The sequence below is a fragment of the Saccopteryx leptura genome, chromosome 4 (assembly GCF_036850995.1).
Source record: "Saccopteryx leptura isolate mSacLep1 chromosome 4, mSacLep1_pri_phased_curated, whole genome shotgun sequence".
Lineage (NCBI taxonomy): Eukaryota > Metazoa > Chordata > Mammalia > Chiroptera > Emballonuridae > Saccopteryx > Saccopteryx leptura.
Window position 1 is genome coordinate 126858569 of NC_089506.1, and position 13327 is coordinate 126871895.

The 13327-nt window shown below is 45.2% G+C and overlaps 1 protein-coding gene across 4 annotated transcripts in view; it reads left to right on the top strand.

Moving 5' to 3' along the window:
- The window catches only part of TBCD (tubulin folding cofactor D), a 194120-nt gene that overhangs the window by 990 nt on the left and 179803 nt on the right, over positions 1–13327 (top strand). For 3 of the 4 annotated variants that reach the window (XM_066381665.1, XM_066381668.1, XM_066381666.1), the window contains exons 2-5: positions 1588–1638; positions 8265–8362; positions 9714–9815; positions 11792–11938. In XM_066381665.1, coding sequence (XP_066237762.1) covers positions 1588–1638; positions 8265–8362; positions 9714–9815; positions 11792–11938 — 398 coding nt within the window. The remainder of the gene's footprint in view (positions 1–1587; positions 1639–8264; positions 8363–9713; positions 9816–11791; positions 11939–13327) is intronic. The other variant, XM_066381667.1, reaches the window with a different exon arrangement.

Sequence of the window (13327 nt, forward strand, 5' to 3'; positions counted from 1 at the left end):
AGGCCGCCTAGAGCAGGGCAGGGGCGTGTATAGCCTTGCCGCTCCGGGTCCGCCCTTGGAGTGTGTGAGCAGCGGACAGGCCAGCGGCGAACGGGGCCCCGCTTCGGGAGGGTGCGATGGTCGGATGGTGGGCAGCCTTGTGCTAGGTAAGGGATTGGTGTAAGCGCTCAGGGTCTGCAGATGTCTCCTAATCAATAATTAAACGATTCCTAAGGATCCCATAGCTACTTAATTAAGTAGGGTTCTTTAATTCAGTAAACCAAGTTTGTAGACCCTTTAGCTAAAGAAATTTCTATACATTTTAAAATTTTTCCGTTGACTTGGGGTGGGGGGAGGAAGGCAGGAGAAAGAGAAGTATCAACTCACTGTGCCACTTAGTTCCATTTAGTTGTGCATTAATTGGTTGCATCTTGTATGTGCTCTGAGCGGGGGTTGAAGCTGCAACCTTGGTGTGCGGGATGCTGCTGCACTGACCTACCTGTCCAGGGCCAATTTTTGCAGTGATCTTTCTCTTTCTTTCATTTTTTTAAAGTGAAAGAGACATAGGGAGTTGAGAAGTATCAACTCATAGTTGTGCCACTTTAGTTGTTCATTGATTGCTTCTCGTACATGCTTTGACTGTCCAGCCGAACCAGTGACCTCTTGATCAAGCTGGTGAGCCTGCGCTGAAGCGGCGACCTCAGGTTTTTGAACCTGGGACCTCAGCGTCCTAGGTTGACCCCTCTAGTCACTGTGTCACCACTAGTCAGGTCAGCTTTGTTTTCCTGGGTCTGTAATGACAGCCCTGAGTTCACAGGGCCAACTGAGTGGAAAAGGCATAGCACCCGTCCTCCAGACAGCTGTGAGGAGGGGGGACAAGGGGTGAGCACACACAGTGGCCAGCTGAGCAGACCAGCTTTGGCAGTTGGTTTTTGGATTTATCATTGCTCTGTCACTTGGGCTGGTTGCTCAGTCTGTTTCTGTGGCTGTCATTGGGGGTCAGGACTAACAATACCTTGTGCACAGAACTATCTGGTGAGTGAGTTGAATATCCAAGGGCTTGTGAAAGCCTGTTTTCCCCATTCCTGGGCAGTGGTCACGTGGTAAAAACTGCCGTTGGTGAGGTGGTCCTTGGATCTGATAGTAGCAGTTGTAGCTGCTGGGAGTTGAAACCAGGCTGCCTGGGGTTAAGGAGGTCCTGCTGGGAGGGGTTGGTAGGGGGCTTGAGGGCATGTGGGTTTAAGGGAGTCCTGCTGTGAAGGCATTGTTGGGATATGTTAGAGGGGAAACTAAAGGAGTGGAAGGTGTGTGTCAATGAAAGGGAGAATGGAAGCATATCTGTGAAATGGAGAGGGAAAAAGGAGGAGGAAGGGTTCTGAGAAGTTAGATGAGGACCCAAAAGGAAGTTGTGCAAAGCAAGCCAAGAGAAGGAGGCCAGGATATGGTGGCACCGAGGGGCTCACCCCGGTTGGCCCCTGCTCTTGGGAGCTGCATGTGCTGGTGCTGAAGAGGAGCTGACCGTGGAGTCAGCGAGGGAAAACTCAAAAGATTTCTGAGGCTCCTGTGCATGTTTACCTTAGTGATATTTATTCTCATTTTTCTTCTTAGTAATAATGGACAAATACCAGGAGCAGCCTCATCTGTTGGATCCACACCTTGGTAAGAATAGAGGCTGATGACTTTGATTTTAGTAATTTACTGCAATTACAGATAATCACAAAAGCCTGTGTGTGTGTGTGTGTTTGCGTGTTTGCATGTTTGCCAGGAGGAAAGTGCCTGGGTCTTACTTGTTAGCGGAGCTGGGCTGTTTTATTTTTATTTTATTTATTTTTTAAATTTATTTATTTTTTACAGAGACAGAGAGTGAGTCAGAGAGAGGGATAGACAGGAACGGAGAGAGATGAGAAGCATCAATCATTAGTTTTTCATTGTGCGTTGCAATATCTTAGTTGTTCATTGATTGCTTTCTCATATGTGCCTTCACCGCGGGTCACCGAGTAACCCCTTGCTGGAGCCAGCGATCTTGGGTTCAAGCTGGTGGGCTTTTTGCTTAAACCAGATGAGCCCGTGCTCAAGCTGGCGACCTCGGGGTCTTGAACCTGGTCCTCTGCATCCCAGTCTGACGGCCTGTCCACTGCACCACCGCCTGGTCAGGCTGGAGCTGGGCTGTTTTAACAGAGCTCTGGTAGTGGCATGAGTTCCAAGTGTTCCTTGATGTGTTCCTTGGGGAGTGGATGTGATTTGCCTTCTTCCTCAATGCTATTTTAAAAATACATCTTTTGTTAATGTATGTTTTAATCTGTTTGCCTTGGAGTCTGTGTTGCACAGGAGCAAGTGCTTTTTTTAGTCCTTGCAGAATCGAAGGAGCACACTCCCATGTGTGTCTCCATTTATAGATGGAGACAGTGAGGCTTGAGTTTCCTTTAATTTAATGAGGGGAATGATTTTTTTCTGTGATGGAGACAGAGAGAGGGACAGATAGGGACAGAAGGGAGAGAGATGAGAAGCACCAATTCTTTTTTTTTTTTCTGTATTTTTCTAAAGCTGGAAACAGGGAAGAGACAGTCAGACAGACTCCCGCATGCGCCCGACCGGGATCCGCCCAGCACGCTCACCAGGGGGCGACACTCTGCCCCTCCGGGGCTTCGCTCTGTTGTGACCAGAGCCACTCTAGCGCCTGGGGCAGAGGCCGAGTAGCCATCCCCAGTGCCCGGGCCATCTTTGCTCCAATGGAGCCTAGGCTGTGGGAGGGGAAGAGAGAGACAGAGAGGAAGGAGAGGGAGAGGGGTGGAGAAGCAGATGGGCGCTTCTCCTGTGTGCCCTGGCCGGGAATCGAACCCGGGACTTCTGCATGCCAGGCCAACGCTCTACCACTGAGCCAACCTGCCAGGGCCACACCAATTCTTTGTTACAGCATTTTAGTTGTTTGTTGATTACTTTCTCATATGTTCCTTGACCGGGCTACAGCAGACTGAGTGACTCCTTGCTTAAGCCATTGATCTTGGGCTCAAGCTGGTGAGCTTTGCTCAAAACAGATGAGCTCGCGCTCAAGCCTGCGACCTCAGGTCCTCTGCATCCCTATGCTCTGTCCACTGTACCACCACCTGGTCAGGTGGGAATGATTTTCTTTGTTCATTTCTTTTGTTTCTTGTATTGATTTTTTGACCTTTTTTTTTTAAAATAAATTTTTATTAATTTTAATGGGGTGACATCAATAAATCAGGGTACATATATTCAAAGAAAACATGTCCAGGTTATCTTGTCATTCAATTATGTTGCATACCCATCACCCAAAGTCAGATTGTCCTCCAGTCACCTTTTATCTAGTTTTCTTTGTGCCCCTCCCCCTCTCCTCCCCCTCCCCCTCCCCCTCCCCCTCCTTCCCTCCCCCCGCACCCCGTAACCACCACACTCTTGTCCATGTCTCTTAGTGTCATTTTTATGTTCTACCAATGTATGGAATCCTGCAGTTCTTGTTTTTTTCTGATTTACTTATTTCACTTCGTATAATGTTATCAAGATCCAACCATTTTGTTGTAAATGATCCGATGTCATCATTTCTTATGGCTGAGTAGTATACCATAGTGTATCTGTGCCACATCTTCTTTATCTATATATATTTTTTTTACAGTGATTAAAGCCTTTAAGCAAACTCTTGGCCAATACAACAAGAATCCATAAAAGAGTAGTGTCCTTAACATGTTCACCAAGTCCAAGTTGGCACCAACACCATTCCAAATCCCTGCAAATGCAACCCTACCCCAGTTCAGTCCATTAGGAGCTATCACAAGGAGCAGGAGTCCAGAAAAAGTCCACATCCAGGAAAAGTCCGCATGGCACTGGAATTGTCACAATTCTATACTTTGCAGCTCACATCCAAGTCCCAGTGACCGCTGCTTCTAGCTGGTAATGATTCAGGTAGACTGGAAAAGCCATCTGCAGCATGTGTGGAGATGGAGCTTCTGTGTTCTCCCCTGCCTGGAGAGATGAGACCAGGGTGCTTTTCCCTGGAGCTCTGCGACTGTGGCATGGTAAAGAGAACCTTGGGATACACTAAGCTGGGTGGCAAAGGTAGATTCATAATAAAAGTTGGCAAAAGGGGGAGAGAGAGCTCTAAATTAGGAGTAGATCCCAGCCTGAAATATGAGTGGGGCATTGAGGTAGGAGGAATAAAGGAAACACTATATATTGAACGAAGCAGCAGAAAATAGGACTATCAACACCCACAACAGAGATCTTTGAAGGAAGAATAAAAAACCTGACTATTCAGGCAAGACATAGTTAAGTGGCCCTTGTGCAAATGAGATCACTTTACCTGCTTCTTGGAATAAATATCCTAGGCTCATCCACAGTGTCGTAGATGGGGCCAACGGCCCTGGGCACCTTCAGCCTTCAGTGGCAAACCCCAGCATTCTGGGCAAGGTTAGGTCAGAGGTGGCTGGAGCAGGGCTGGAAGAGACTGAACCCTCCCTTAGAGGAGCGAGGGGGAAGCCTACCTTCCAGTGTCCCTTTTTCCTCACAGCAAAGGCATGTAGGTCTGGCAGGCTTTAGCTCAATGACCTTCCTTTTCACTATTGAAGCAGGACCCAGATGGATTCCTATGAGACCCCTTTGAGGCATTGGAGCCTTTAAGGGCATATCCTAAAAGCTGGTATTTCACCTGATCTCTATTGGGCTTTTTCTGCCTCTTGGTACCTTAAAAGCCATGCTCAGAAGATCTCGCTTAGGAGTTTGAGGATCCCCATTCGCCTATATAAACCTTTTCTGTATATCTGGAGCTATTTGGAAAAAGACAGAACTGTTATTAGCTGGATCAAATAAAAGAAGGTAGAAGTTTGCAGGAGAAGATTTGACGTCTCCTATTCATCAGCATTCCAAAGAAATTTTAAAATTTTTAAGTAAAATTAGCATGATATGGTAGACCTGTAGGAGTTCCAGGCTATGACTCCCCCCTTTTAAATTTTTTTTAAATTGACCTTAAAATATTTGCTGGGTATACTTTAATAATACCTTGACTTTAAAGATTGTAAGAAATACCCATAATTCGAAAGGTTTTTTCAGAATACAGTAAATGCTTTTGCTACATATGCAGGAGCATTGTCAGTTTTTTTATTTTTTATTTTATTTATTAATTTTAGAAAGGAGAGAGCGAGAGAGAGAGAGGAGAGAGAGAGAGAGAGAAGGGGGGAGGAGCAGGAGGCATCAACTCCATATGTGCCTTGACCAGGCAAGCCTAGGGTTTCGAACCGGCAACCTCAGCATTTCCAGGTCTATGCTTTATCCACAGGTCAGGTAGCAATGTCAGTTTTAACCAGTTTAGGAAATACAATATAGAAAAATGCATACAGACAATGAGGTATAACCTGCTTAGCAGCCTCTCCTGTTCTGGCAAAGGTTACTATGTATATAAATCCAGAGTAAGTATCCACTGTAATGTGGACATAGGACTGTTTGCCAAATTAAGGTATATGAGTAACCTCCATTTGCCAAAGTTGTCCTGGTAGGAGTCCTTGAGGGTTAACTCCAAATGAAGGGACAGATTGTAGTATAGGACACCTTGGACAGGATTTTTTGACCTTTTTTTAAAAAAAAATTATTTTTGGCCTGACCAGGCGGTGGCGCAGTGGATAGAGCCTCGGGCTGGGATGCGGAAGGACCCAGGTTCGAGACCCCGAGGTCGCCAGCTTGAGCATGGGCTCATCTGGTTTGAGCAAAAGCTCACCGGCCTGAGCCCAAGGTCGCTGGCTCGAACAAGGAGTCACTCAGTCTGCTGAAGGCCCGCGCTAAAGGCACATATGAGAAAGCAATCAATGAACAACTAAGGTGTCGCAACGAAAAACTAATGATTGATGCTTCTCATCTCTCTCCGTTCCTGTCTGTCTGTCCCTGTCTATCCCTCTCTCTGACTCTCTCTCTGTCTTTGTAAAAAAAAAAAAAAAATTTGAACAATTCATACTGATAGCAATTATCTTATTTTTCTTAAAAATTTTTTTTTTAATTTATTGATTTTAGTGAGAGAGGTAGGGAGAGAGAGAGACAGAGAGACAGGAATATCAATTTGTTTCTTGTATGTGTCTTGACTAGGGATTAAACCGGCAACCTCCGTGCTTCAGGTGGATGCTCTCAACCAACCACAGCCAGGGCTTTTTTGTTTTCAAGATTTTATTTGTATTTATTTTAGGGGAGGGGAGAGAGCAGAGAGAGACAGACAGATAGACAGACAGATGGGGGGGCACAGGGTGAGGAGTAGAAAGCATCAACTCCTACATGTGCCTTGACCAGGCAAGGCCAGCCCCAGGGTTTGGAACCTGTGACCTCCAGGTTGATGCTTTATCCACTGCGCCAACTCATCTCAGGCAGCAGTTATTTTCTTTCTGCATAAAGTAACAATGCTTCTGGCAGTGAACTTGGAAAGGAATACGGTAGTAGGAATAATTGAAGTTGAAAGATGGAGGGTGGGCATGTGAGCCCTGAAGCCAGACCACTTGGATTTACATTTTACTCCCACCACTTTGCTGCTCTGTGGTTGAGTTTCCTCCCAGTAAAACTGGGTTATCAGCACTACCTGCCTGATAGGGTTGTTGAGATTTAAAGATGTAGACAGGAAGGTTTAGCTTTACTGTGCACAAGTGCAATTCTAAAAAGCGGGCTGGTGCGTGTTGTTGTTCTAAGTAACCAACAGGTTTTATAGAAGGTAAGCTTTCTCCTGTCTCAGGCAGAATAAACCTTGGCTGATAGCTGATAGCTCAGCTGGTGGAGTCGGAACCCTCATTCACTAATGCCAGGCCCCGTGTATGAGTTTCTTTTCCAGGACCTTTTTTGCCTCTGATAATTTCTAAAACCTGATGTTTCATGAGGGTGTGATGTGCTCTGGGCCTTCTTTTCTTATCCAAGGCAGTTGTAGACTGAACACTTGCATCTTTCAGCACAGGAAACTTTGTTTCTGGTATGTTTTTAGTCACTTCTCTGCTTCTGCTTTTTCTGGTGCACCTTTGAATTGGATGTTGAATTTCCAGGAGTGATCCTCTGGCTCCCTTAGCTTTTCCCTCCTAGTTCTGCTTTTTGTTTTGCACATGGAAGATGACTCTGAATTTATTCTGACAGTTTTTACTTTCTGAGTGCTCTTACATTGATTCTGTATCCTAAAATTTTACTGAAGTCGCTTGTTCTAGTATTTTTTTTGTGGAGACTTTAGGGTTCTCTCTATATACTATGTCATCTACAAAGAGTGAGAGTTTTACTCTTCCAGTTTGGATGCATTTTGTTTTTATTTTTTTGATATTTTGAGACAATCATGTGATTTTTATATCCTTACTGATTTTCTTTTTTTTTTTTTTCATTTTTCTGAAGCTGGAAACAGGGAGAGACAGTCAGACAGACTCCCGCATGCGCCCGACCGGGATCCACCCGGCACGCCCACCAGGGGCGATGCTCTGCCCACCAGGGGGCGATGCTCTGCCCATCCTGGGCGTCACCATGTTGCGACCAGAGCCACTCTAGCGCCTGAGGCAGAGGCCACAGAGCCATCCCCAGCGCCCGGGCCATCTTTGCTCCAATGGAACCTTGGCTGCGGGAGGGGAAGAGAGAGAGAGAGAGGAAAGCGCGGTGGAGGGGTGGAGAAGCAAATGGGCACTTCTCCTGTGTGCCCTGGCCGGGAATCGAACCCGGGTCCTCCGCATGCTAGGCCGAGGCTCTACCGCTGAGCCAACCGGCCAGGGCCTATCCTTACTGATTTTCTTTTCACTCATTCTGTCAAATCTGGAGAGGAGTATAGAAATATTCAACTGTAGTTACAGATTTGTCTTTCTCCTTTCAGTTCTCAGTTTTTGCTTTATTTTGAAGCTCTGTAATTTGTCTAAATCTTTTTTCTTCATGAGAGACAGACAGAAGGAAAGAGATGAGAAGCATCAACTTTGTAGTTGTGGCGACTTAGTTGTACATTGATTGCTTTCTTATATGTGCCTTGACGGCGAGGGGGGGGGGAGATCCAGCTGAGCTAATGACCCATTGTTCAAGCCACTGCCCTTTGGACTCAAGGCAGTGACCTTGGGCTCAAGACAGCAACTGTGGGGTCATATCTATGATCCCACACTCAAGCTGCGACCCCGCTTTCAAGCTGGTGAGCCTGCACTCAAGCCAGTGACCTTGGGATTTTGAACCTGGGTCTTTAGCTTCCCAGGGTGACGCTCTGTCCTCTGCGCCACAGCCTAGTCAGGCTGGCATTTTGTTTTAATGTCTTGTTGATTAATACTATAGCAAATGTTTTGTATGTCTTTTTTCTCTAGAATGGATGATGACCTTACTGTTGGAAATAGTGCAAGATGGGACCTCTCCAGCTGACCTTGTACATCTGGCTTTTAAGTTTCTTTACATCATCACCAAGGTAACATTTATAAGCACTTTTTTTTGGGGGGGGGAGTTGTTTTGCATACATAAGTTGTGGGTTTTATTATTTTTTTACCATATTTTTGGGATTCAGTATTAGTAACAGTGGATCCTTTGGCTGCAATAATGTTCAAGGTATTTAGCATTTTGCATTTGAATACATCAAGTACCACCTAACTAGAAAGGAAGAGAGACACAGATGACTTAAGGTTTTTACAAGGATAAAGCAAACTTTGTGGAAATGGAAGTGCTTCTCAAACTTTAATGTGCAGATGAATCTCCTGGAGACCTTGTTATAATAAAGTTAGTATGTCTGGGGTTGGGCCTGATACTCTGCATCCTACAAGCTCTCAAGTAATATCCATGGTTGGCCTGCACATAGTGTTTGCAGTTTTTACCATGGGAGTGACTTAGTCATCTCAGGGTGGGGTTTGTGGTTCTAGGGGGCTACATGTTGCAATAGTGCCTGCTCTGTGGTAGAGAGAGGCCATTGGTCAGTAAGAGTGCACACTTCTGTGCAGCTTGGTTGGTCCAGTGCAGGGTCTTTCCTGAAGGTGGTAAGCTGCAGCATTTTATGGAAGTCTTTGTGTGTGTGTGTGTGTGTGTGTGTGTGTGTGTGTGTGTGTGTGAGAAACAGAGATAGAATCAGAGAGAGGGACAGATAGAGACAGACAGGCAGGAATGGAGAGAGATGAGAAACATTAGTTCTTCATTGCAGCTCCTTCAGTTGTTTATTGACTACTTTTTCACATATGCATTGACTGGGGATTCCAGCAGAAAGAGTGACCCCTTGCTCAAGCCAGGGACCTTGGGCTTCAAGCCAGCGACCTTTGAGTTTGTACCAGCGACCATGGGTTCATGTCTATGATCCCACACTCAAGCCAGTGACCCCGCGCTCAAGCTGGTGAGCCCTCACTCAAGCCAGTGACCTCAGGGTTTTGAACCTGGGTCCTCCATGTCCCAGTCCGACTCTATCCAGTGCACCACCACCTAGTCAGGCTTATGGAAGTCTTAATGAGCTTGGGGACCTTTGAGGTTCTCCAGGACTTATTTTTTATAAATTTCACAGGGTAGTCACATAAACAAGGTTGAAGCAAAACTTTACTTTGTAACATATACGTTTCTGATGAATCATATGTAAGATGTGTTAGACAAATGGGGACTGAACATATATCTATGAAATGACTTAGGAAGCATGGGTAATCTTCTTTAGTATACTAAGTTGTATCACTGTAATATACAATTCTCTTTGATCATTGGGTGGCATAGGTGGTGATTTTTGAAAAAAAGATAATTTTGCCACTATATGTTTTCTAATATAATAATTCACTTCCTTTTTTATTTGTTAGGTTCGAGGATATAAAACAGTTCTTCATTTATTTCCTCATGAAGTAGCTGATGTACAGCCTGTTTTAAATATGTTTACAAATCAGAATCCTAAAGATCATGAAGTGAGTGTCCCTTTTCTCCTTTTTGCTTCCAGCTTGCTCCCTCCTCTTTCTTCCCTTATTTGCTGCACCCCTATTCTGGAGTGCCATCTGCCTGTTTCTTTCAGTCTTATGTTAGGCTGTTTTGTATCACTTTCATTTCTTTTATTCTTGGTTTTCTTTTTTTTTTACATGATACTTTCCCTCTGTAAAGAAAAAACTATCGCCCTGGCCGGTTGGCTCAGCGGTAGAGCGTCGGCCTGGTGTGCGGGGGACCCGGGTTCGATTCCCGGCCAGGGCACACAGGAAAAGCGCCCATTTGCTTCTCCACCCCCCCCCCCCCTTCCTCTCTGTCTCTCTCTTCCCCTCCCGCAGCCAAGGCTCCATTGGAGCAAAGATGGCCCGGGCGCTGGGGATGGCTCCTTGGCCTCTGCCCCAGGCACTAGAGTGGCTCTGGTTGCAACAGAGCAAACACCCCAGATGGGCAGAGCATCGCCCCCTGGTGGGCGTGCTGGGTGGATCCCGACCGGGCGCATGCGGGAGTCTGTCTGACTGCCTCCCCGTTTCCAACTTCAGAAAAATACAAAAAAAAAAAAAAAAAGAAAGTACAGATTGGTTAGTGACAGAATAGTCACAGGGATGTAAATTATAGCATAGGGGATATTGTTAGTAGTTGGGTACTGGAAATAACAGGGGGACCACTTTGTAAAATACGACATTATCACCACTCTGCTATACACTTGAAACTAATTCAAAATATTGAAAGTAAACTGTAGTTGAAAAATAAAAATTAAAATTACTTATGTTGAGGGTCACCAAGACCACTCTCAAGTTTGATGACTTCCTAGGACCACATGCAGGAGTCAGCATATACTTCTTCTGTGGCCATTATTTATTACAGCACAATCAGCAAAGGGAAAGGCACATGGGTCAAGTCTGGAGAAACCAGCAGGAAGCTCCCAGAGTTTTCTCCCATAGAACACTTATAATTCCCTAGCACTGAGTTAGGAGAACACATGAGAAGTGTCCCCCACGGAAGTTTGTGGAGACTAGAGCCAGGGGTTTCTATGGGGACTGGTCATGTGGGTACTCTCTGCTGAGCACATACTAAAACTTCAGATGCCCAAGAGGAAAGCAGGTGTTCAGCATAAACGTCATGGTTTCTACAAACAGTTTAGGCACAGAGTCGTCCTTGTCAGGGAATAATGGGAACTGTCGTGAAATCCCAAGTTCCCAGGTGCCCCTGATGGTTACTCATAAGCAGGCCTTTCTGTGGAGAGCAGACAGACCCTAGGTGGGAGCATTCTTCTGCATGTTGCATTCAGAAGAGCCCATGGTTTATAACTACAGCTCAGTGAATGGTCTTTTTTTTTTTTTTTTAGCAATTTTAAATGCTAATTTTTATTTACTGCTAACTGTGCAAAGAACACCAATCCAATACTGTGCAGTAAAACAGTTACATACATCCAATATTAAACAAGGAATAGTGGACAGTGAATGGTCTTAATATGAATGTGCCTGATTTTAGTTGACACGGGTGAGGCCTTCTCACTCTCTGCTTTTTGTGTCCTCATGGTGATTCCAGGACAAAAGCCGAATCTTGTTTTATTGACTGATGAAAAGAAGAGCACTTGTCTTTGATCAGAAGTTGAGAATTTTTTTAAGTCTTCTGTTTTTACCTTTTTAAATAATCTGCTTTCTGTTTTCTCAAAAGGCTAATTGTCTGCTGAAAGGAGCCAGTGAAGAAAAGCTGTCATACTGATACTATTTTTTGTTCACTTTGCTGTTGCTTTGGGTCTGCTGCAGTAGCTAAGTCCGTATGACAGAGGATGTGTGTTAGGTTGGGTTCGGGGGAGAAAGGATGGTCTGTACCTTAGGCTCTGAGGTCGATGGCATTTGAAGGGCCTGTGGTAGGCAGGGAGGGCACCCAGACTTTGAGGGGCTTGTGGGTTGTCTCTGTCCTTTAAACCAAATAACTTTACTTTGGCTTAACTTCTTAGACTTGGGAGACCCGCTACATGCTTCTACTGTGGCTCTCTGTAACCTGCCTGATCCCTTTTGATTTTTCACGCCTTGATGGGAACCTCCTCACTCAACCTGGCCAAACGCGAATGTCCATAATGGATCGTATTCTCCAAATAGCACAGGTGTGTGTGGTCATGCTAATAGTTACCACTAGTTTGTGTTCAGTTTTGTGTTCATGAAGCTTTTTTTTTTTTTTTTTTTAGCGAGAGAGAGGGGAAAGAGAAAGAACGACAAGGAGGGAGAGAGATAAGAAGTATTAACTCTTAGTTGTAGCAGTTTAGTTGTTTATTGATTGCTTCTCATATGTGCCTTGACCCAGGGCTTCACTTTAGCCAGGGACCTTTGGGCTCAAGCCAGCAACCATGGAGTCATGTCTGTGATCCCATGCTCAAGCCAGATGAGCCCATGCTTAAGCTGGTAACCTTGGGGTCAAACCTGGGTCCTCAGTGTCCCAGGTAAATGCTTTATACACTGTGCCACTGCCTGGTCAGACATGCATTTTGATATTAGAGTTTAAGTAGGTATATTTTTGACACCTTTATATTTCAACTGCTGCTATTATTTTTTTGTTATTTTATTATTTTTCATTTTTTAGCGAGAGAGACACGGACAGACAGGGACAGATGGAGAGGAAGAGAGAGATGAGCAGCATCATGTCATAGTTGTAGCACCTTAGTTGTTCATTGATTGCTTTCTCATAGGCCAGTGGTTGGCAAACTCATTAGTTAACAGAGCCAAATATCAACAGTAAAACGATTGAAATTTCTTTTGAGAGCCAAATTTTTTAAACTTAAACTATATAGGTAGGTACATTCCTTATCGAGGTAGCACCCGCACGAGGTATTTTGTGGAAGAGCCACACTCAAGGGGCCTAAGAGCCGCATGTGGCTTGGGAGCCACAGTTTGCTGACCAGGGACCCAGGGGCTACACCTGAGCCAATGACCCGTTGCTCAAGCCAGCGGCCTTGGGCTTTAAGCCAGTGACCTTTGAACTCAAGCCAGATGAGCCTGCGCTCAAGCCAGAGACCTTGGGGTTCCAAACCTGGGTCCTCAGTATTCCAGGCTGATGCTCTTTATTCACTGTACCACTGCCTGGTCAGGCGAGATGTAGATTTCTATTTATTTATTTATTTATTTATTTATTTATTTATTTATTTTACAGAGACAGAGTGAGAATCAGAGAGGGATAGATAGGGACAGACAGGAACAGAGACAGATGAGAAGCCTCAATTTTTCGTTGTGGCACTTTAGTTGTTCATTGATTGCTTTCTCATATGTGCCTTGACCGTGGGGCTATAGCAGACCTTGTAACCCCTTGCTCAAGCCAGCGACCTTGGGTCCAAGCTGGTGAGCTTTGCTCAAACCAGATGAGCTCGAACCTGGGTCCTCTGCATCCCAGTCCGACGCTCTATCCACTGCGCCACCGCCTGGTCAGGCGAGATGTAGATTTTTAAAGTTACCTATTGTTGCTTTAAAATTACCGTAAACTGAGTAGTTTAACACATGTTTTA